Source organism: Salmo trutta, chromosome 4, assembly GCF_901001165.1.
Source record: "Salmo trutta chromosome 4, fSalTru1.1, whole genome shotgun sequence".
Lineage (NCBI taxonomy): Eukaryota > Metazoa > Chordata > Actinopteri > Salmoniformes > Salmonidae > Salmo > Salmo trutta.
Genome location: NC_042960.1, coordinates 70,747,200 through 70,771,427, shown reverse-complemented (window position 1 = coordinate 70,771,427; position 24,228 = coordinate 70,747,200). Strand labels below are relative to the sequence as shown.

Below are 24,228 nucleotides of genomic sequence, written 5' to 3'. Positions count from 1 at the left end.
TCCTTTTTTTTTACAACTGCAAATCTGTTGGCACAGGTTACTCGCAAAATTAGTGCCAAAACTGAGCACAGATTCGACATCTGCAAGTGTAGTTTTGATTCACAGAAGAAGATTCACCAGTCGCAAGTTTAGTAAATTTACTAAATGATTTACATTCATTCTCAAATGCATGCTTGCAAATCTTATTGAATTTATTCACATATCAGTACCTGTTTGAAAGTGTTGTTACATTTATTCTCAAAATAAATTACATGTTTCCATAATCTTTTTTTGTTGCGCAACTACAAAACTCAGTATACAGGTGCATAGCAGTTAACCCAGTGTTCCCCGGGCACCGAAGATATCGATAAGGCACCTCTCTGATTCACAGGGTTGGGTTAAATGCGGAAGACACATTTCAGTTGAATACTATAATGAAACAGGCAGGGAGCGGGTCTCGAACCCTCGACCTTCTGGCCCGAAGACCAGCGCGCTATCGACTGTGCCGCAAAAAAAAACATGCTGAAGCGGCAGTGTCGACATCCGCGTTTATAAACCCAGGGTCGTTACAATACATTCAGTTGGACAACTGACCAGGTATCCCCGTTTCCCCACAGTTATTTTACATGTGTAAATCATAGTTGTAATGAAGTAATGATTGTCCCTCTGTAGAGGCGGGCCAGAGAGGCAGACTGGGAGGAGAAGAGGACAGACAGCCATCTGTCTGCCCTTTATCTAATGCCCACCACACAGGGAGAGAGACAGCCATTCAACTTCAACCGACTGGTGCACTAACCAACAACATTTCAAGCCTGCTAACTTTCAACAAATCACCGGTTTTTATTATTATTATTATTATTAGTTCATTTCAGGAGGACCATAATGAACGTTTTATAGCCGACTACTGAAAACGGGGTGAATTTTTTTTTAACTGAACTCAATCTCAAGATGTCTATACTGCCATTCACTCCCCCGATTGTGAAGAGACTTTTAGCCTGGAAAAAGGGTGAACAGATAAATGGACAGGAGGAGAAATGGTGCGAAAAGGCAGTGAAAAGTCTTGTAAAGAAATTGAAGAAGACAGGACAGCTGGACGAGTTGGAGAAGGCCATCACGACCCAGAATATCAACACCAAATGCATTACCATACCAAGGTATAGGACCCTCCGCTTTAGTAACTCCTAGACAGGTAGCCAGACGGCTACTTAGCGAGGCTCTCTTCTGGTTATACTGTTGTGATTTAGTTAACTAGCTAGCAAAGCCAGCTACATCACCAGTAAGTAACTACTTGCTTTATTAAGCCTTATAACCATGAAAGACTTCATTATGTGATCAACAAGGAGCAGGTTTAAATTGGCATATGCATTTGGGTGCGTTTGTAATTTCGCTCTGGCTATCTACTCCGATTTCAGACGACTCTTGTCTGAATGTACCAGAATAACTGATGAATTTACTAACGCTTTAAAACACCCGTTGAATATGGCCAGTGTCGGTAAAAAAAAGAAATGCGTATTTAAATTGTTGCCAGCAGCAAAGTTAGTCACCAACCCTCTGGATAACATGAACACAACCTGACCAGCTCTGCTGGGGCGAGTGAAGTGTTCTGTCATTTGTGTCTGGAAGTAGATAACAAGTTAGTTTGGGTGCTTGACTGCAGTTGTTGAGGTCAACATTTTCAGGTCAACCCTACTCCTTTATAAACGGGACTATCTGACAACCCTACTCCTTTATGAACGGGACAATCTGACAACCTTACTCCTTTATAAACGGGACAATCTGACAACCCTACTCCTTTATGAACGGGACAATCTGACAACCCTACTCCTTTATGAACGGGACTATCTGACAACCCTACTCCTTTATAAACGGGACAATCTGACAACCCTACTCCTTTATGAACGGGACAATCTGACAACCCTACTCCTTTATAAACGGGACTATCTGACAACCCTACTCCTTTATAAATGGGACAATCTGACAACCCTACTCCTTTATAAATGGGACAATCTGACAACCCTACTCATTTATAAACGGGACAATCTGACAACCCTACTCCTTTATGAACGGGACAATCTGACAGCCCTACTCCTTTATGAACGGGACAATCTGACAACCTTACTCCTTTATGAACGGGACAATCTGACAACCCTACTCCTTTATAAACGGGACAGTCTGACAACCCTACTCCTTTATAAACGGGACAATCTGACAACCCTACTCCTTTATGAACGGGACAATCTGACAACCCTACTCCTTTATGAACGGGACAGTCTGACAACCCTACTCCTTTATAAACGGGACAATCTGACAACCCTACTCCTTTATAAACGGGACAATCTGACAACCCTACTCCTTTATGAACGGGACAATCTGACAACCTTACTCCTTTATGAACGGGACAATCTGACAACCCTACTCCTTTATGAACGTGACAATCTGACAACCCTACTCATTTATAAACAGGACAATCTGACAACCCTACTCCTTTATGAACGGGACAATCTGACAACCCTACTCCTTTATGAACGGGACAATCTGACAACCCTACTCCTTTATGAACGGGACAATCTGACAACCTTACTCCTTTATGAACGGGACAATCTGACAACCCTACTCCTTTATAAACGGGACAATCTGACAACCCTACTCCTTTATGAACGGGACAATCTGACAACCCTACTCCTTTATGTACGGGACAATCTGACAACCATACTCCTTTATAAACGGGACAATCTGACAACCCTACTCCTTTATAAACAGGACAATCTGACAACCCTACTCCTTTATGAACGGGACAATCTGACAATGCTCTGAGTTTATAAACGGGACAATCTGACAACGCTACTCCTTTATAAACAGGACAATCTGACAACGCTCTGAGTTTATAAACGGGACAATCTGACAACGCTCTGAATTTATGAACGGGACAATCTGACAACGCTCTGAGTTTATAAATGGGACAATCTGACAACGCTCTGAATTTATAAACGGGACAATCTGACAACGCTCTGAGTTTATAAATGGGACAATCTGACAACGCTCTGAATTTATAAACGGGAAAATCTGACAACGCTCTGAGTTTATAAACGGGACAATCTGACAACGCTCTGAATTTATAAACAGGACAATCTGACAACGCTCTGAATTTATAAACGGGACAATCTGACAACGCTCTGAATTTATAAACGGGACAATCTGACAATGCTCTGAATTTATAAACGGGACAATATGACAACGCTATGAGTTTATGAACGGGACAATCTGACAACGTTCTGAAGTTATAAACGGGACAATCTGACAACGCTCTGAATTTATAAACGGGACAATCTGACAACGCTCTGAGTTTATAAACGGGACAATCTGACAACGCTCTGAATTTATAAACGGGACAATCTGACAACGCTCTGAGTTTATAAACAGGACAATCTGACAACCCTACTCTTTTATAAACGGGACAATCTGACAACCCTACTCCTTTATGAACGGGACAATCTGACAACGCTCTGAATTTATAAACGGGACAATCTGACAACGCTCTGAGTTTATAAATGGGACAATCTGACAACGCTCTGAATTAACGAACATACCCACATCTACGCGAATATTTTTGTGGGTTTGAACAGCCAATTGTTTGTCTTACATTCGCGTCGCCAGCTAGACAGCTGTGTTTGTGTCTGATTGCCGCGCGTCTGCAGACAGCTAACGTTAGGCTTGTGTTTTAACTAGCTAGCTAGCTAGCCAGTGAGTCAATGAACTCAGTTGTGAATCTGCTCATGTGATGGTTTTGGTTACTGTTTCGTGACAACAAAATTGATCCTTTTGAACTGATAAAACAGAGTCTGTGTGCGCACATATTTTCATAAACCGGTTGTCATCACTGTGTGCTACTGTAGCTAATCAGACGGACATGGTAGTATTGTGTCCCTGGGCACGGTACGGTGATAATCAGTTCAGATATAGTAGGATGGGGTTTCTTTGACCCCACCAAACAATACATTATGTTAGCTAGATTACAGATTGACATTGAGTGACGGACTATAAACTGCAACCCAAATTCATGCTCTTTTAGTCCCTGTTCATCCTATGCTGCAGACAGCTAGGTAGCCTGCCCTGCACCTCTCCCAAGAGAGCCGGGTAGCCTGCCCTGCACCTCTCCCAAGAGAGACGGGTAGCCTGCCCTGCACCTCTCCCAAGAGAGACGGGTAGCCTGCCCTGCACCTCTCCCAAGAGAGACGGGTAGCCTGCCCTGTACCTCTCCCAAGAGAGACGGGTAGCCTGCCCTGTACCTCTCCCAAGAGAGACGGGTAGCCTGCCCTGTACGAGATGGGTAGCCTGCCCTGTACCTCTCCCAAGAGAGACGGGTAGCCTGCCCTGCACCTTTCCCAAGAGAGACGGGTAGCCTGCCCTGTACGAGATGGGTAGCCTGCCCTGTACCTCTCCCAAGAGAGACGGGTAGCCTGCCCTGCACCTTTCCCAAGAGAGACGGGTAGCCTGCCCTGCACCTCTCCCAAGAGAGACGGGTAGCCTGCCCTGCACCTTTCCCAAGAGAGACGGGTAGCCTGCCCTGCACCTTTCCCAAGAGAGACGGGTAGCCTGCCCTGCACCTCTCCCAAGAGAGACGGGTAGCCTGCCCCGTACGAGATGGGTAGCCTGCCCAGCACCTTTCAAGTCCCCTCTGTCAGTCTGTCCATCATGGCATGATGTCAGTCAGCAGCAGCTTCGGGGTCAATTTGAAGTAAAATCAAATTCTAATTCAATAATTGAAAAAACGTGCATATATTTTCAATTATTTTGCAATAAACTGAAAAGGAGGAGACCCCAACCCTGGTTAGCAGTAAGTCAGTACCAGGAGAACTGGTCATGACCCCTCCTGTCTTGTTACATTCTACAAATACCTAATGTCCTGTCCACACACGTCTTGAGACCTGGGGGCTGGGTGGCTTCTGTGTGGTGGTACCTTCTGAGCCATTCACAGGACAAGACTATTGTTTAGACTGGAGAAAGAGGCCCTCCCCCCTCATGGGGAGAGAAAGGAGAGGGGAAGAGAGTGTGGTCTGTGGGAAAATGGGATTCCCCAGAATGCTGAGTCAGTGTGTGACTAGGCTAACTTTGCATTTTGTAAATATTGTAGTGCGTGTCTGAAAGTCAAAGTGTGGGTATGTCTGGCTGTGTATGTGTGTCTGGCTGTGTGTGTGTGTGTGTGTGTGTGTGTGTGTGTGTGTGTGTGTGTGTGTGTGTGTGTGTGTATGTGGGTAGTTGTTTTCTGTTTTGGGTTTTGTGGGTAGTTGTTTTCTGTTTTGGGTTTTGTGGGTAGTTGTTTGGGGTTTTGTGGGTAGTTGTTTTTCCTTTGGGGTTTGTGGGTAGTTGTTTTTCCTTTGGGGTTTGTGGGTAGTTGTTTTTCCTTTGGGGTTTGTGGGTAGTTGTTTTCTGTTTTGTTCCTTGTAACCTGACGGAACTGTTGACGGTCGTTTTTGTTGTTTTGATTTAGTGTTTTCATTAAAGTAAAATATGAGCACTTTACACGGCGCGCCTTGGTCCCCTTTATACGACCCTCGTTACATGAGTAGTCTATTGCGGTATCTTCATACTGGTATTGTGACAACCCTAGTTTAAACCAGGGGTTAGACCCTAAAGGATTTCCCAATCATTTCGTTCTGAATAGAACCACCATTTTTGTTGTTGTTGTTTCGTTACATTGTTCCGAACCCAGAAAAATAAAGTTCTGAACCGGTTCGACCCCCCCCAAAAACTACAGGTTTATGTAATTCTTTCCTGTATATTTTTTAACGTGTGAAATCAAAGTTTTTTTTCATTTAGCTCATTTAATCATCAATCAGTGCGGATAGAGCAGAAAGCTAGTTGTTTACACGCGTGATGGACAGACAAGTGTCGCCTGTGGCACAAGAGCCGACTGAAATTTAGCAGTTGTGGAGAGAGCACTGGGCATCTTATTAAGACATGCATTATCTGAATTAGTTCCATCATACCTAGGAGGAGCGGCTTTCTATGGAGGAATGTTCTTTTGAGCTAGCTGGCTAACTAACAAGCTAACAAGCTTGAGCTGGCTAACGAACAAGCATGAGCTACCTAACTAACAAGCTAACAAGTGTGAGCTAGCTAACTAACAAGCTAACAAGCTTGAGCTAGCTAACTAACAAGCTAACAAGCTTGAGCTAGCTAACAAGCATGAGCTAGCTAACTAACAAGCTAACAAGCGTGAGCTAGCTAACTAACAAGCCAACAAGCTTGAGATAGTTTACTAAGAAGCTAACAAGCTTGAGCTGGCTAACGAACAAGCATGAGCTAACTAACTAACAAGCTAACAAGCTTGAGCTAGCTAGATAACAAGATAACAAGCTTGAGCTAACAAGATAACAAGCTTGAGCTAACAAGCTTGAGCTAACAAGCGTGAGCTAGCTAGATAACAAGCTAACAAGCATGAGCTAACTAACTAACAAGCTAACAAGCTTGAGCTAGCTAGATAACAAGATAACAAGCTTGAGCTAACAAGATAACAAGCTTGAGCTATCTAACTAACAAGCATGAGCTAGCTAACTAACAAGCTAACAAGCGTGAGCTAGCTAGATAACAAGCTAACAAGCGTGAGCTAGCTAGATAACAAGCTAACAAGCGTGAGCTAGCTAGATAACAAGCTAACAAGCGTGAGCTAGCTAGATAACAGGCTAACAAGCTTGAGCTAGCTAGATAACAAGCTAACAAGCTTGAGCAGCACCAGAATTAAAAACATGTCTTACATTTTAGTGGTGAATAAATCCAACGTCAATTGTGATAACTAGGTGTAACAGTGTAGGTTCCGTCCCTCTCTTCGCCCCAACCCGGGCTCGAACCAGGGACCCTTGCACACATCAACAACTGACACCCACCAAAGCATCGTCACCCATCGCGCCACAAGAGCCACGGCCCTTGCAACGCAAGGGGAAACCCTACTTCAAGTCTCAGAGCGAGTGACGTCACTGATTGAAACGCTATTAGCGCGCACCACCGCTAACTAACTAGCCATTTCACATCGGTTACATAGGCCTATAGTATCCTTAACTAGCATTGAATAAGTTAATCCATTTTTCTCTAGATAATTAAAAATCTCTCTCCCTATCTTCTGAATCAAGCTTGTACTGTCAGTACAGTAGCCTATGCTTCAGAGAGGTAGGGGCTGGTAGCCTAAACACATAGGTAAAGATTTTCATCTTGCAAGCAGACACTGGAATACGTTTCTGAATGACAGAGTGAGGGTTTCCATAAGCGCTTTGTGGGACGAAAAATAAATAAAAAAATGCCTGGAACGTAAAATAACGTTATTAACCGGTGACAATGCTTTTGAAATAGCGGAACAGTATAGATTACTTTCGTTCTAGGTTCCAGTTCTGTTCTGTATGGTCTGCGGGGTTGGCGGGGGCCTTGGGCTGTTATGTTGGTGGTGATTACTGGTTAGCCTTAGCAGAGTGGGGAGGTTGTGGTTAGGTTGTGGGTCGTGGGTTAGATGGTATCCCTATCAGGACCAGGAGGTTGTGGTTAGGTTGTGGGAATGGGTTAGATGGTATCCCTATCAGGACCAGGAGGTTGTGGTTAGGTTGTGGGAATGGGTTAGATGGGATCCCTATCAGCGCCGGGAGGTTGAGGTTAGGTTGTGGGAATGGGTTAGATGGTATCCCTATCAGCGCCGGGAGGTTGTGGTTAGGTTGTGGGAATGGGTTAGATGGTATCCCTATCAGCGCCGGGAGGTTGTGGGGTTGTAGTCCATGTCTGATGGACTATCTTGTCGGGACATGGGAGTGAGCTGGCTAGGATACCAGAGTTTCTTGCATGGGTATCCTGTCTTGTTCTGATGTGGTTTTTGTCCTATATTTTTTAATATTTTTTATTTTTTATTTTTAATCCCAGGCCCCCGTCCCCGCAGGAGACCTTTTGCCTTCTGGTAGGCCGTCATTGTAAATAAGAATTAGTTCTTAACTGACTTGCCTAGTTAAATAACGGTTAAATAAATGTAAAAAAATCCTAGATACCATGTCCTTCTTCTGTTGTGCTTACTTATCCAAATATTCCTCTTCTTCTAATATCCTTGCTGTCCCCCCCGCCCCCCGATCCCCCAGGTCTCTAGATGGTCGACTCCAGGTGTCCCATCGTAAAGGCCTTCCCCATGTCATTTACTCTCGTCTGTGGCGTTGGCCAGACCTGCAGTCGCCCCACGAGCTCCGGGCCATAGAGCTGTGTGAGTACGCCTTCCACACCAAGAAGGACGAGGTGTGTGTCAACCCCTACCACTACCAACGAGTCGAGACACCGAGTGAGTACTATGATACTACTACAGTACTATGGTACTACTACAGGACTATGATACTACTACAGGACTATGGTACTACTACAGGACTATGGTACTACTACAGGACTATGGTACTACTACAGTACTATGATACTACAGTACTATAGTACTACTACAGGACTATGATACTACTGCAGGACTATGGTACTACTACAGGACTATGGTACTACTACAGTACTATAGTACTATTACAGGACTATGATACTACTACAGGACTATGGTACTACTACAGGACTATGGTACTACTACAGTACTATAGTACTACTACAGGACTATGATACTACTGCAGGACTATGGTACTACTACAGGACTATGGTACTACTACAGTACTATAGTACTACTACAGGACTATGATACTACTCCAGGACTATGGTACTACTACAGGACTATGGTACTACTACAGTACTATGGTACTACTACAGGACTATGGTACTACTACAGGACTATGGTACTACTACAGGACTATGGTAATACTACAGTACTATGATACTACTACAGGACTATGATACTACTACAGGACTATGGTACTACTACAGGACTATGATACTACTACAGGACTATGATACAGGACTATGATACTACTACAGGACTATAGTACTACTACAGGACCTATGATACTACTACAGGACTATGGTACTACAGGACTATGGTACTACTACAGGACTATGGTACTACTACAGGACCTATGGTACTACTACAGGACTATGGTACTACTACAGGACTATGATACTACTACAGGACTATGGTACTACTACAGTACTATAGTACTACTACAGGACTATGATACAGGACTATGGTGCTACTACAGGACTATGGTACTACTACAGGACTATGATACTACTACAGGACTATGGTACTACTACAGTACTATGGTACTATTACAGGACTATGATACTACTACAGGACTATGGTACTACTACAGGACTATGGTACTACTACAGGACTATGGTACTACTACAGTACTATGATACAGGACTATGATACTACTACAGGACTATGGTACTACTACAGTACTATGATACTACTACAGGACTATAATACTACTACAGGACTATGATACAGGACTATGGTACTACTACAGGACTATGATACTACTACAGGACTATAATACTACTACAGGACTATGATACAGGACTATGGTACTACTACAGGACTATGGTACTACTACAGGACCTATGGTACTACTACAGTACTATGATACTACTACAGGACTATGATACAGGACTATGATACTACTACAGGACTATGGTACTACTACAGTACTATGGTACTACTACAGGACTATGGTACTACTACAGGACTATGATACTACTACAGGACTATGGTACTACTACATGACTATGATACAGGACTATGGTACTACTACAGGACTATGATACTACTACAGGACTATGGTACTACTACAGGACTATGGTACTACAGGACTATGGTACTACTACAGGACTATGGTACTACTACAGGACTATGATACTACTACAGGACTATGGTACTACTACAGGACTATGGTACTACTACACAGTACTATGGTACTACTACAGGACTATGATAAAGGACTATAGTACTACTACAGGACTATGGTACTACTACAGGACTATGGTACTACTACAGGACTATGATACAGTACTATGGTACTACTACAGGACTATGGTACTACTACAGGACTATGATACAGGACTATGATACTACTACAGGACTATGGTACTACTACAGGACTATGGTACTACTACAGTACTATGATACAGGACTATGATACTACTACAGGCCTATGGTACTACTAGGATACTACTACAGGACTATGGTACTACTACAGGACTATGGTACTACTACAGGACTATGATACTACTACAGGACTATGGTACTACTACAGGACTATGGTACTACTACAGTACTATGGTACTACTACAGGACTATGATACTACTACAGGACTATGGTACTACTACAGGACTATGATACAGGACTATGATACTACTACAGGACTATGGTACTACTACAGGACTATGGTACTACTACAGGACTATGATACTACTACAGGACTATGGTACTACTACAGGACTATGGTACTACTACAGTACTATAATACTACTACAGGACTATGGTACTACTACAGGACTATGGTACTACTACAGGACTATGATACTACTACAGGACTATGGTACTACTACAGGACTATGGTATTACTATGGTACTACTACAGGACTATGGTACTACTACAGGACTATGGTACTACTACAGGACTATGATACTACTACAGGACTATGGTACTACTACAGTACTATGGTACTACTACAGGACTATGGTACTACTACAGGACTATGGTACTACTACAGGACTATGGTACTACTACAGGACTATGATACAGTACTATGGTACTACTACAGGACTATGGTACTACTACAGGACTATGGTACTACTACAGGACTATGATACAGGACTATGATACTACTACAGGACTATAGTACTACTACAGGACCTATGATACTACTACAGGACTATGGTACTACAGGACTATGGTACTACTACAGGACTATGGTACTACTACAGGACCTATGGTACTACTACAGGACTATGGTACTACTACAGGACTATGATACTACTACAGGCATATGGTACTACTACAGTACTATGGTACTACTACAGGACTATGATACAGGACTATGGTGCTACTACAGGACTATGGTACTACTACAGGACTATGATACTACTACAGGACTATGGTACTACTACAGTACTATGGTACTATTACAGGACTATGATACTACTACAGGACTATGGTACTACTACAGGACTATGGTACTACTACAGGACTATGGTACTACTACAGTACTATGATACAGGACTATGATACTACTACAGGACTATGGTACTACTACAGTACTATGATACTACTACAGGACTATAATACTACTACAGGACTATGATACAGGACTATGGTACTACTACAGGACTATGATACTACTACAGGACTATAATACTACTACAGGACTATGATACAGGACTATGGTACTACTACAGGACTATGGTACTACTACAGGACCTATGGTACTACTACAGTACTATGATACTACTACAGGACTATAATACTACTACAGGACTATGATACAGGACTATGATACTACTACAGGACTATGGTACTACTACAGTACTATGGTACTACTACAGGACTATGGTACTACTACAGGACTATGATACTACTACAGGACTATGGTACTACTACATGACTATGATACAGGACTATGGTACTACTACAGGACTATGATACTACTACAGGACTATGGTACTACTACAGGACTATGGTACTACAGGACTATGGTACTACTACAGGACTATGGTACTACTACAGGACTATGGTACTACTACAGGACTATGGTACTACTACAGGACTATGGTACTACTACACAGTACTATGGTACTACTACAGGACTATGATAAAGGACTATAGTACTACTACAGGACTATGGTACTACTACAGGACTATGGTTCTACTACAGGACTATGATACAGTACTATGGTACTACTACAGGACTATGGTACTACTACAGGACTATGATACAGGACTATGATACCACCAGGACATATACAGGATACTACCCTCCACAACACTATGTCACCAGGACATATACAGGATACCAGTACTATAATACTACTACAGGACTATGGTACTACTACAGGACTATGGTACTACTACAGGACTATGATACTACTACAGGACTATGGTACTACTACAGGACTATGGTATTACTATGGTACTACTACAGGACTATGGTACTACTACAGGACTATGGTACTACTACAGGACTATGATACTACTACAGGACTATGGTACTACTACAGTACTATGGTACTACTACAGGACTATGGTACTACTACAGGACTATGGTACTACTACAGGACTATGGTACTACTACAGGACTATGATACAGTACTATGGTACTACTACAGGACTATGGTACTACTACAGGACTATGGTACTACTACAGGACTATGATACAGGACTATGATACTACTACAGGACTATAGTACTACTACAGGACCTATGATACTACTACAGGACTATGGTACTACAGGACTATGGTACTACTACAGGACTATGGTACTACTACAGGACCTATGGTACTACTACAGGACTATGGTACTACTACAGGACTATGATACTACTACAGGCATATGGTACTACTACAGTACTATGGTACTACTACAGGACTATGATACAGGACTATGGTGCTACTACAGGACTATGGTACTACTACAGGACTATGATACTACTACAGGACTATGGTACTACTACAGTACTATGGTACTATTACAGGACTATGATACTACTACAGGACTATGGTACTACTACAGGACTATGGTACTACTACAGGACTATGGTACTACTACAGTACTATGATACAGGACTATGATACTACTACAGGACTATGGTACTACTACAGTACTATGATACTACTACAGGACTATAATACTACTACAGGACTATGATACAGGACTATGGTACTACTACAGGACTATGATACTACTACAGGACTATAATACTACTACAGGACTATGATACAGGACTATGGTACTACTACAGGACTATGGTACTACTACAGGACCTATGGTACTACTACAGTACTATGATACTACTACAGGACTATAATACTACTACAGGACTATGATACAGGACTATGATACTACTACAGGACTATGGTACTACTACAGTACTATGGTACTACTACAGGACTATGGTACTACTACAGGACTATGATACTACTACAGGACTATGGTACTACTACATGACTATGATACAGGACTATGGTACTACTACAGGACTATGATACTACTACAGGACTATGGTACTACTACAGGACTATGGTACTACAGGACTATGGTACTACTACAGGACTATGGTACTACTACAGGACTATGATACTACTACAGGACTATGGTACTACTACAGGACTATGGTACTACTACACAGTACTATGGTACTACTACAGGACTATGATAAAGGACTATAGTACTACTACAGGACTATGGTACTACTACAGGACTATGGTTCTACTACAGGACTATGATACAGTACTATGGTACTACTACAGGACTATGGTACTACTACAGGACTATGATACAGGACTATGATACTACTACAGGACTATGGTACTACTACAGGACTATGGTACTACTACAGTACTATGATACAGGACTATGATACTACTACAGGACTATGGTACTACTACAGGACTATGGTACTACTACAGGACTATGGTACTACTACAGGACTATGATACTACTACAGTACTATGGTACTACTACAGGACTATGGTACTACTACAGGACTATGATACTACTACAGGACTATGGTACTACTACAGGACTATGATACTACTACAGGACTATGGTACTACTACAGGACTATTGATACTACTATAGTACTACTACAGGACTATGGTACTACAGGACTATGGTACTACTACAGGACTATGGTACTACTACAGGACTATGAAACAGGACTATGATACTACTATAGGACTATGGTACTACTACAGGACTATGGTACTACTATAGGACTATGGTACTACTACAGGACTATGGTACTACTACAGGACTATGGTACTACTATGATACTACTACAGGACTATGGTACTACTACAGGACTATGGTACTACTACAGGACTATGATACTACTACAGGACTATCGTACTACTACAGTACTATGGCACTACTACAGGACTATGATACAGGACTATGATACTACTACAGGACTATGGTACTACTACAGGACTATGGTACTACTACAGTACTATGATACAGGACTATGATACTACTACAGGCCTATGGTACTACTAGGATACTACTACAGGACTATGGTACTACTACAGGACTATGATACTACTACAGGACTATGGTACTACTACAGGACTATGGTACTACTACAGGACTATGGTACTACTACAGGACTATGGTACTACTACAGTACTATGATACAGGACTATGATACTACTACAGAATGGATGGTGTTGGATGGTGTTTTCATGTTTCTGTTATGCTGCTTTTGTCAGTCTTTGGTTTGCAGAGCATTTGTTATACAGTCCTTGGGTATAAGAATCTTGGGTAGTAAGAATCCTTCCAGGTAATTTTTTCCAAAATCAGGTTGTAGGTTTGGAATTTTGATTTGGAGTGAAGGTTATGTTGTGGAGGGTAGTAACCTGTATATGTCCTGGTGACATAGTGTTGTGGAGGGTAGTAACCTGTATATGTCCTGGTGACATAGTGAAGGTTGTGTTGTAGAGGGTAGTAACCTGTATATGTCCTGGTGACATAGTGTTGTAGAGGGTAGTATCCTGTATATGTCCTGGTGACATAGTGTTGTAGAGGGTAGTATCCTGTATATGTCCTGGTGACATAGTGTTGTAGAGGGTAGTATCCTGTATATGTCCTGGTGACATAGTGTTGTAGAGGGTAATATCCTGTATATGTCATGGTGACATAGTGTTGTAGAGGGTAATATCCTGTATATGTCCTGGTGACATAGTGTTGTAGAGGGTAGTATCCTGTATATGTCCTGGTGACATAGTGTTGTAGAGGGTAGTATCCTGTATATGTCCTGGTGACATAGTGTTGTAGAGGGTAATATCCTGTATATGTCATGGTGACATAGTGAAGGTTATGTTGTGGAGGGTAATATCCTGTATATGTCCTGGTGACATAGTGTTGTCGAGGGTAGTATCCTGTATATGTCCTGGTGACATAGTGAAGGTTATGTTGTAGAGGGTAATATCCTGTATATGTCCTGGTGACATAGTGTTGTGGAGGGTAGTATCCTGTATATGTCCTGGTGACATAGTGTTGTGGAGGGTAGTAACCTGTATATGTCCTGGTGACATAGTGTTGTAGAGGGTAGTATCCTGTATATGTCCTGGTGACATAGTGTTGTAGAGGGTAGTATCCTGTATATGTCCTGGTGACATAGTGTTGTAGAGGGTAATATCCTGTATATGTCATGGTGACATAGTGAAGGTTATGTTGTGGAGGGTAATATCCTGTATATGTCCTGGTGACATAGTGTTGTCGAGGGTAGTATCCTGTATATGTCCTGGTGACATAGTGTTGTGGAGGGTAGTAACCTGTATATGTCCTGGTGACATAGTGTTGTAGAGGGTAGTATCCTGTATATGTCCTGGTGACATAGTGTTGTAGAGGGTAGTATCCTGTATATGTCCTGGTGACATAGTGTTGTAGAGGGTAGTATCCTGTATATGTCCTGGTGACATAGTGTTGTGGAGGGTAGTATCCTGTATATGTCCTGGTGACATAGTGAAAGTTATGTTGTAGATGGTAGTATCCTGTATATGTCCTGGTGACATAGTGAAGGTTCTGTTGTGGAGGGTAGTATCCTGTATATGTCCTGGTGACATAGTGTTGTAGAGGGTAGTATCCTGTATATGTCCTGGTGACATAGTGAAGGTTATGTTGTAGAGGGTAATATCCTGTATATGTCATGGTGACATAGTGAAGGTTATGTTGTGGAGGGTAGTATCCTGTATATGTCCTGGTGACATAGTGTTGTGGAGGGTAGTATCCTGTTTATGTCATGGTGACATAGTGAAGGTTATGTTGTGGAGGGTAATATCCTGTATATGTCCTGGTGACATAGTGTTGTCGAGGGTAGTATCCTGTATATGTCCTGGTGACATAGTGAAGGTTATGTTGTAGAGGGTAATATCCTGTATATGTCCTGGTGACATAGTGTTGTCGAGGGTAGTATCCTGTATATGTCCTGGTGACATAGTGTTGTGGAGGGTAGTATCCTGTATATGTCCTGGTGACATAGTGTTGTAGAGGGTAGTATCCTGTATATGTCCTGGTGACATAGTGAAGGTTATGTTGTAGAGGGTAGTATCCTGTATATGTCCTGGTGACATAATGAAGGTTATGTTGTAGAGGGTAGTATCCTGTATATGTCCTGGTGACATAGTGTTGTCGAGGGTAGTATCCTGTATATGTCCTGGTGACATAGTGAAGGTTCTGTTATGGAGGGTAGTATCCTGTATATGTCCTGGTGACATAGTGTTGTGGAGGGTAGAATCCTGTATATGACCTGGTGACATAGTGTTGTGGAGGGTAGTATCCTGTATATGTCCTGGTGACATAGTGTTGTAGAGGGTAGTATCCTGTATATATCCTGGTGACATAGTGTTGTGGAGGGTAGTATCCTGTATATGTCCTGGTGACATAGTGTTGTGGAGGGTAGTATCCTGTATATGTCCTGGTGACATAGTGTTGTGCAGGGTAGTATCCTGTATATGTCCTGGTGACATAGTGTTGTGGAGGGTAGTATCCTGTATATGTCCTGGTGACATAGTGTTGTGCAGGGTAGTATCCTGTATATGTCCTGGTGACATAGTGTTGTGGAGGGTAGTATCCTGTATATGTCCTGGTGACATAGTGTTGTGGAGGGTAGTATCCTGTATATGTCCTGGTGACATAGTGTTGTGGAGGGTAGTATCCTGTATATGTCCTGGTGACATAGTGTTGTGGAGGGTAGTATCCTGTATATGTCCTGGTGACATAGTGTTGTGGAGGGTAGTATCCTGTATATGTCCTGGTGACATAGTGTTGTAGAGGGTAGTATCCTGTATATGTCCTGGTGACATAGTGTTGTGGAGGGTAGTATCCTGTATATGTCCTGGTGACATAGTGTTGTGGAGGGTAGTATCCTGTATATGTCCTGGTGACATAGTGTTGTGGAGGGTAGTATGCTGTATATGTCCTGGTGACATAGTGTTGTGGAGGGTAGTATCCTGTATATGTCCTGGTGACATAGTGTTGTGGAGGGTAGTATCCTGTATATGTCCTGGTGACATAGTGTTGTGGAGGGTAGTATCCTGTATATGTCCTGGTGACATAGTGTTGTGGAGGGTAGTATGCTGTATATGTCCTGGTGACATAGTGTTGTGGAGGGTAGTATCCTGTATATGTCCTGGTGACATAGTGTTGTGGAGGGTAGTATCCTGTATATGTCCTGGTGACATAGTGTTGTGGAGGGTAGTATCCTGTATATGTCCTGGTGACATAGTGTTGTGGAGGGTAGTATCCTGTATATGTCCTGGTGACATAGTGTTGTGGAGGGTAGTATCCTGTATATGTCCTGGTGACATAGTGTTGTGGAGGGTAGTATCCTGTATATGTCCTGGTGACATAGTGTTGTAGAGGGTAGTATGCTGTATATGTCCTGGTGACATAGTGTTGTGGAGGGTAGTATCCTGTATATGTCCTGGTGACATAGTGTTGTGGAGGGTAGTATCCTGTATATGTCCTGGTGACATAGTGTTGTGGAGGGTAGTATCCTGTATATGTCCTGGTGACATAGTGTTGTGGAGGGTAGTATCCTGTATATGTCCTGGTGACATAGTGTTGTGGAGGGTAGTATCCTGTATATGTCCTGGTGACATAGTGTTGTGGAGGGTAGTATCCTGTATATGTCCTTGTTTAAAGAACTCGAAGGGCTTTATTGGCATAGGAAACATATGTTTACATTGCCAAAGCAAGTGAAGTAGATAATACATAATTTACGAGTAAACATTACACTCAAAAGTTTCAAAAGAATAAAGACATTTACAAAGGATATATTATTGGCTATGTACAGTGTTATAACAATGTTTCTCTGTCCCGTTCAGTCCTCCCTCCTGTCCTGGTTCCTAGACATACAGAAATCCCTACAGAATGTCCTATTTTAGATGACTACAGCCATTCTATCCCTGAGAACACCATCTTCCCCGCCGGCATCGAGCCACAGAGCAACTACATCCCAGGTGAGTCACACAGCTGAGCCGGGCCGAGCTACACCGATCCGGGCCGAGCTATATTGAGCCGAGCCGAGCTACACCGATCCGGGCCGAGCTACACCGATCCGGGCCGAGCTATATTGAGCCGGGCCGAGCTATACCGAGCCGGGCCGAGCTATACCGAGCCGGGCCGAGCTATACCGAGCCGGGCCGAGCTATACTGAGCTGGCCTGATTGCCCTTCCACCATTTTCATTCAGGGAAACATCCTGGAACCAATAACAGACACGACCCACTCTTTCCCACAGCATGAACAATAACAGACACGACCCACTCTTTCCCACAGCATGAACAATAACAGACACGACCCACTCTTTCCCACAGCATGAACAATAACAGACACGACCCACTCTTACCCACAGCATGAACAATAACAGACACGACCCACTCTTTCCCACAGCATGAACAATAACAGACACGACCCACTCTTTCCCACAGCATGAACAATAACAGACACGACCCACTCTTTCCCACACCCACAGCATGAACAAGTGTACCCTTCTCAAATAGCCTTCCCTGTGGCTCAGTTCCCTGTGGCTCAGTTGGTAGAGCATGGTGTGTGCAATGCCAGGGTTGTGGGTTCGATTCCCACGGGGGGCCAGCACAAAAAAAAAAAAAAATGCATGAAATAAAATGATTGAAATGTATGTATTCACTACTGTAAGTCGCTCTGGATAAGAGCGTCTGCTAAATGACTAAAATGTACCCTGAGGTCTTCTGTAGCGTGCAGCAGTCTTGGAGGAAGTTGTTACAACTATATAAACTTAGCTTAATGAACTTCATAGATTGGTGACTTGGAGTGAGGCTTTGATCTCATGAGTGTTGATATTATTACAGTGCCTCTTAAGCCAGGTTCAGATAGGAGAGACGGGGACAAAACTATCCAGGTTTAGAATGTTGTTACGTGAGGAGAGACGGGGACAAAACTATCCAGGTTTATAATGTTGTTACGTGAGGAGAGACGGGGACAAAACTATCCAGGTTTAGAATGTTGTTACGTGAGGAGAGACGGGGACAAAACTATCCAGCTTTAGAATGTTGTTACGTGAGGAGAGACGGGGACAAAACTATCCAGGTTTATAATGTTGTTACGTGAGGAGAGACGGGGACAAAACTATCCAGGTTTAGAATGTTGTTACGTGAGGAGAGACGGGGACAAAACTATCCAGCTTTAGAATGTTGTTACGTGAGGAGAGACGGGGACAAAACTATCCAGGTTTAGAATGTTGTTACGTGAGGAGAGACGGGGACAAAACTATCCAGGTTTAGAATGTTGTTACGTGAGGAGAGACGGGGACAAAACTATCCAGGTTTATAATGTTGTTACGTGAGGAGAGACGGGGACAAAACTATCCAGGTTTAGAATGTTGTTACGTGAGGAGAGACGGGGACAAAACTATCCAGGTTTAGAATGTTGTTACGTGAGGAGAGACGGGGACAAAACTATCCAGGTTTAGAATGTTGTTACGTGAGGAGAGACGGGACAAAACTATCCAGGTTTATAATGTTGTTACGTGAGGAGAGACGGGGACAAAACTATCCAGGTTTATGATGTTGTTACGTGAGGAGAGACGGGGACAAAACTATCCAGGTTTATAATGTTGTTACGTGAGGAGAGACGGGGACAAAACTATCCAGGTTTATAATGTTGTTACGTGAGGAGAGACGGGGACAAAACTATCCAGGTTTAGAATGTTGTTACGTGAGGAGAGACGGGGACAAAACTATCCAGGTTTAGAATGTTGTTACGTGAGGAGAGACGGGGACAAAACTATCCAGGTTTAGAATGTTGTTACGTGAGGAGAGACGGGGACAAAACTATCCAGGTTTAGAATGTTGTTACGTGAGAAGAAACGGGGACAAAACTATCCAGGTTTATAATGTTGTTACGTGAGGAGAGACGGGGACAAAACTATCCAGGTTTATAATGTTGTTACGTGAGGAGAGACGGGGACAAAACTATCCAGGTTTAGAATGTTGTTACGTGAGGAGAGACGGGGACAAAACTATCCAGGTTTAGAATGTTGTTACGTGAGGAGAGACGGGGACAAAACTATCCAGGTTTAGAATGTTGTTACGTGAGGAGAGACGGGGACAAAACTATCCAGGTTTAGAATGTTGTTACGTGAGGAGAGACGGGACAAAACTATCCAGGTTTAGAATGTTGTTACGTGAGGAGAGACGGGGACAAAACTATCCAGGTTTATAATGTTGTTACGTGAGGAGAGACGGGGACAAAACTATCCAGGTTTAGAATGTTGTTACGTGAGGAGAGACGGGGACAAAACTATCCAGGTTCATAATGTTGTTACGTGAGGAGAGACGGGACAAACTATCCAGGTTTAGAATGTTGTTACGTGAGGAGAGACGGGGACAAAACTATCCAGGTTTAGAATGTTGTTACGTGAGGAGAGATGGGGACAAAACTATCCAGGTTTATAATGTTGTTAGGTGAGGAGAGACGGGACAAAACTATCCAGGTTTATAATGTTGTTACGTGAGGAGAGACGGGGACAAAACTATCCATGTTTAGAATGTTGTTACGTGAGGAGAGACGGGGACAAAACTATCCAGGTTTATGATGTTGTTACGTGAGGAGAGACGGGGACAAAACTATCCAGGTTTATAATGTTGTTACGTAATGAGAGATGGGGACAAAACTATCCAGGTTTATAATGTTGTTACGTGAGGAGAGACGGGGACAAAACTATCCAGGTTTAGAATGTTGTTACTTGAGGAGAGACGGGGACAAAACTATCCAGGTTTAGAATGTTGTTACGTGAGGAGAGACGGGGACACAACTATCCAGGTTTAGAATGTTGTTACGTGAGGAGAGACGGGGACAAAACTATCCAGGTTTAGAATGTTGTTACGTGAGGAGAGACGGGGACAAAACTATCCAGGTTTATGATGTTGTTGCGTGAGGAGAGACGGGGACAAAACTATCCAGGTTTAGAATGTTGTTACGTGAGGAGAGACGGGGACAAAACTATCCAGGTTTATAATGTTGTTACGTGAGGAGAGACGGGGACAAAACTATCCAGGTTTAGAATGTTGTTACGTGAGGAGAGACGGGGACAAAACTATCCAGGTTTAGAATGTTGTTACGTGAGGAGAGACGGGGACAAAACTATCCAGGTTTAGAATGTTGTTACGTGAGGAGAGACGGGGACAAAACTATCCAGGTTTAGAATGTTGTTACGTGAGGAGAGACGGGGACAAAACTATCCAGGTTAGAATGTTGTTACGTGAGGAGAGACGGGGACAAAACTATCCAGGTTTAGAATGTTGTTACGTGAGGAGAGACGGGGACAAAACTATCCAGGTTTAGAATGTTGTTACGTGAGGAGAGACGGGGACAAAACTATCCAGGTTTAGAATGTTGTTACGTGAGGAGAGACGGGGACAAAACTATCCAGGTTTAGAATGTTGTTACGTGAGGAGAGACGGGACAAAACTATCCAGGTTTAGAATGTTGTTACGTGAGGAGAGACGGGGACAAAACTATCCAGGTTTAGAATGTTGTTGACATTCGCCTCAAGAAGACAGACTCTGGTTGAGACCGTTTCCACGGTAACGGTGTCTCTTTACAGTGATGTGATAAAACTTAAAAAAATATATATATATAAAAAAATATAAAAGTAGCCGCTTGTAGCAAGGTGTTGTAACAGGGAGGATCATGAGTTGTGTGAATATTGTGTGAAGTTCCTGTGAATGTGGTTGTCTGAACGTCCTGTGAATGTTGTGGGAATGCCATGTGAAGGTTGTCTGAATGTTGTGGGAATGCCATGTGAAGGTTGTCTGAATGTTGTGGGAATGCCGTGTGAAGGTTGTCTGAATGTTGTGGGAATGCCATGTGAAGGTTGTCTGAATGTTGTGGGAATGCCATGTGAAGGTTGTCTGAATGTTGTGGGAATGCCATGTGAAGGTTGTCTGAATGTTGTGGGAATGCCATGTGAAGGTTGTCTGAATGTTGTGGGAATGCCATGTGAAGGTTGTCTGAATGTTGTGGGAATGCCGTGTGAAGGTTGTCTGAATGTTGTGGGAATGCCATGTGAAGGTTGTCTGAATGTTGTGGGAATGCCATGTAAAGGTTGTCTGAATGTTGTGGGAATGTGACGGTTGGGTTTTCGTGTGTTCCAGAGACCCCTCCTCCTGGGTATCTGAGTGAGGATGGAGAGGCCGGCGACCACCATCTCAACAACCTGATAAACACTGGTCAGACCACACACACACACCCACACGCACGCGCACACACACACACACACACACACACACACACACACACACACACACACACACACACACACACACACAGACAGGCACGCACACACACACACACACACACACACACACACTTGGAAATATTTCACACACCCACGCGTGTCCATCTTGACCCTGTGTTGTCTCTGCCTCTAAGTCTCTGTCTCTCTCTCTGTAGGCTCACCTAGTAACCTGTTACCAGAATCAGCCCTCTCCTCTCCTGTCTCTCTCTCTGTAGGCTCACCTAGTAACCTGTTACCAGAATCAGCCTCTCCTGTCTCTCTCTCTCTGTAGGCTCACCTAGTAACCTGTTACCAGAATCAGCCTCTCCTCTCCTGTCTCCCTCTGTAGGCTCACCTAGTAACCTGTTACCAAAATCAGCCTCTCCTCTCCTGTCTCTCTCTCTGTAGGCTCACCTAGTAACCTGTTACCAGAATCAGCCTCTCCTCTCCTGTCTCTCTCTCTGTAGGCTCACCTAGTAACCTGTTACCAGAATCAGCCTCGCCTCTCCTGTCTCTCTCTCTGTAGGCTCACCTAGTAACCTGTTACCAGAATCAGCCTCTCCTGTCTCTCTCTCTCTGTAGGCTCACCTAGTAACCTGTTACCAGAATCAGCCTCTCCTCTCCTGTCTCTCTCTCTGTAGGCTCACCTAGTAACCTGTTACCAGAATCAGCCTCGCCTCTCCTGTCTCTCTCTCTGAAGGCTCACCTAGTAACCTGTTACCAGAATCAGCCTCTCCTGTCTCTCTCTCTGTAGACTCACCTAGTAACCTGTTACCAGAATCAGCCTCTCCTCTCCTGTCTCTCTCTCTGTAGGCTCACCTAGTAACCTGTTACCAGAATCAGCCTCTCCTCTCCTGTCTCTCTCTCTCTGTAGACTCACCTAGTAACCTGTTACCAGAATCAGCCTCTCCTGTCTCTCTCTCTGTAGGCTCACCTAGTAACCTGTTACCAGAATCAGCCTCTCCTCTCCTGTCTCTCTCTCTGTAGGCTCACCTAGTAACCTGTTACCAGAATCAGCCTCTCCTGTCTCTCTCTCTGTAGACTCACCTAGTAACCTGTTACCAGAATCAGCCTCTCCTCTCCTGTCTCTCTCTCTGTAGGCTCACCTAGTAACCTGTTACCAGAATCAGCCTCTCCTCTCCTGTCTCTCTCTCTCTGTAGGCTCACCTAGTAACCTGTTACCAGAATCAGCCTCTCCTCTCCTGTCTCTCTCTCTGTAGGCTCACCTAGTAACCTGTTACCAGAATCAGCCTCTCCTGTCTCTCTCTCTGTAGGCTCACCTAGTAACCTGTTACCAGAATCAGCCTCACCAACACAGGGCACTAACCTGGGTAAGGAACAACTGATTTTAATAGTAGTCTGTACCATCATTCAGTGTATGTCTGTATGTATCTGTATGCTAACCTTTATCTGTATGTATCTGTATGCTAACCTTTATCTGTATGTATCTGTATGCTAACCTTTATCTGTATGCTAACCTTTATCTGTATGCTAACCTTTATCTGTATGCTAACCTTTATCTGTATGCTAACCTTTATCTGTATGTATCTGTATGCTAACCTTTATCTGTATGCTAACCTTTATCTGTATGCTAACCTTTATCTGTATGCTAACCTTTATTTGTATGCTAACCTTTATCTGTATGCTAACCTGTCTTTGTGTAACAAAAGCCCTGCTTGTTCATGTCATGACTCAATCAAAACGTTTCATTACCACTTGGAGAGTTCATGGCCGTATCCACAAAGCCTCTCAGGATCAGGTCCCCGCCGATCAGGTCCCTGCCACCGCTCTGTCCCCGCCGTCCATATAATTGTATTAA

General features: G+C 43.3%; 2 protein-coding genes and 1 long non-coding RNA gene across 3 annotated transcripts in view; all 3 read left to right on the top strand.

Annotated features, from left to right (window-relative positions):
* The first annotated feature begins 419 nt into the window (after window positions 1–419).
* Window positions 420–24,228, top strand: part of smad3b (SMAD family member 3b) — a 35,125-nt gene continuing 11,316 nt past the window's right edge. Inside the window, exons 1-5 of the mRNA XM_029751943.1 lie at window positions 420–1,133; window positions 8,088–8,281; window positions 17,978–18,112; window positions 22,288–22,362; window positions 23,684–23,740. Coding sequence (XP_029607803.1) covers window positions 928–1,133; window positions 8,088–8,281; window positions 17,978–18,112; window positions 22,288–22,362; window positions 23,684–23,740 — 667 coding nt within the window. The 5' untranslated portion in view covers window positions 420–927. The remainder of the gene's footprint in view (window positions 1,134–8,087; window positions 8,282–17,977; window positions 18,113–22,287; window positions 22,363–23,683; window positions 23,741–24,228) is intronic.
* Window positions 21,071–21,913, top strand: LOC115192960 (uncharacterized). The gene is made up of 2 exons (XR_003878029.1): window positions 21,071–21,609; window positions 21,657–21,913. It is a non-coding gene; the product is annotated as an uncharacterized LOC115192960 (long non-coding RNA).
* LOC115192959 (spidroin-1-like) overlaps window positions 23,749–24,228 on the top strand; it is a 1,122-nt gene continuing 642 nt past the window's right edge. The window contains exon 1 of the mRNA XM_029751944.1: window positions 23,749–24,228. This exon is cut by the window's right edge and continues 47 nt beyond it. Coding sequence (XP_029607804.1) covers window positions 24,137–24,228 — 92 coding nt within the window. The 5' untranslated portion in view covers window positions 23,749–24,136.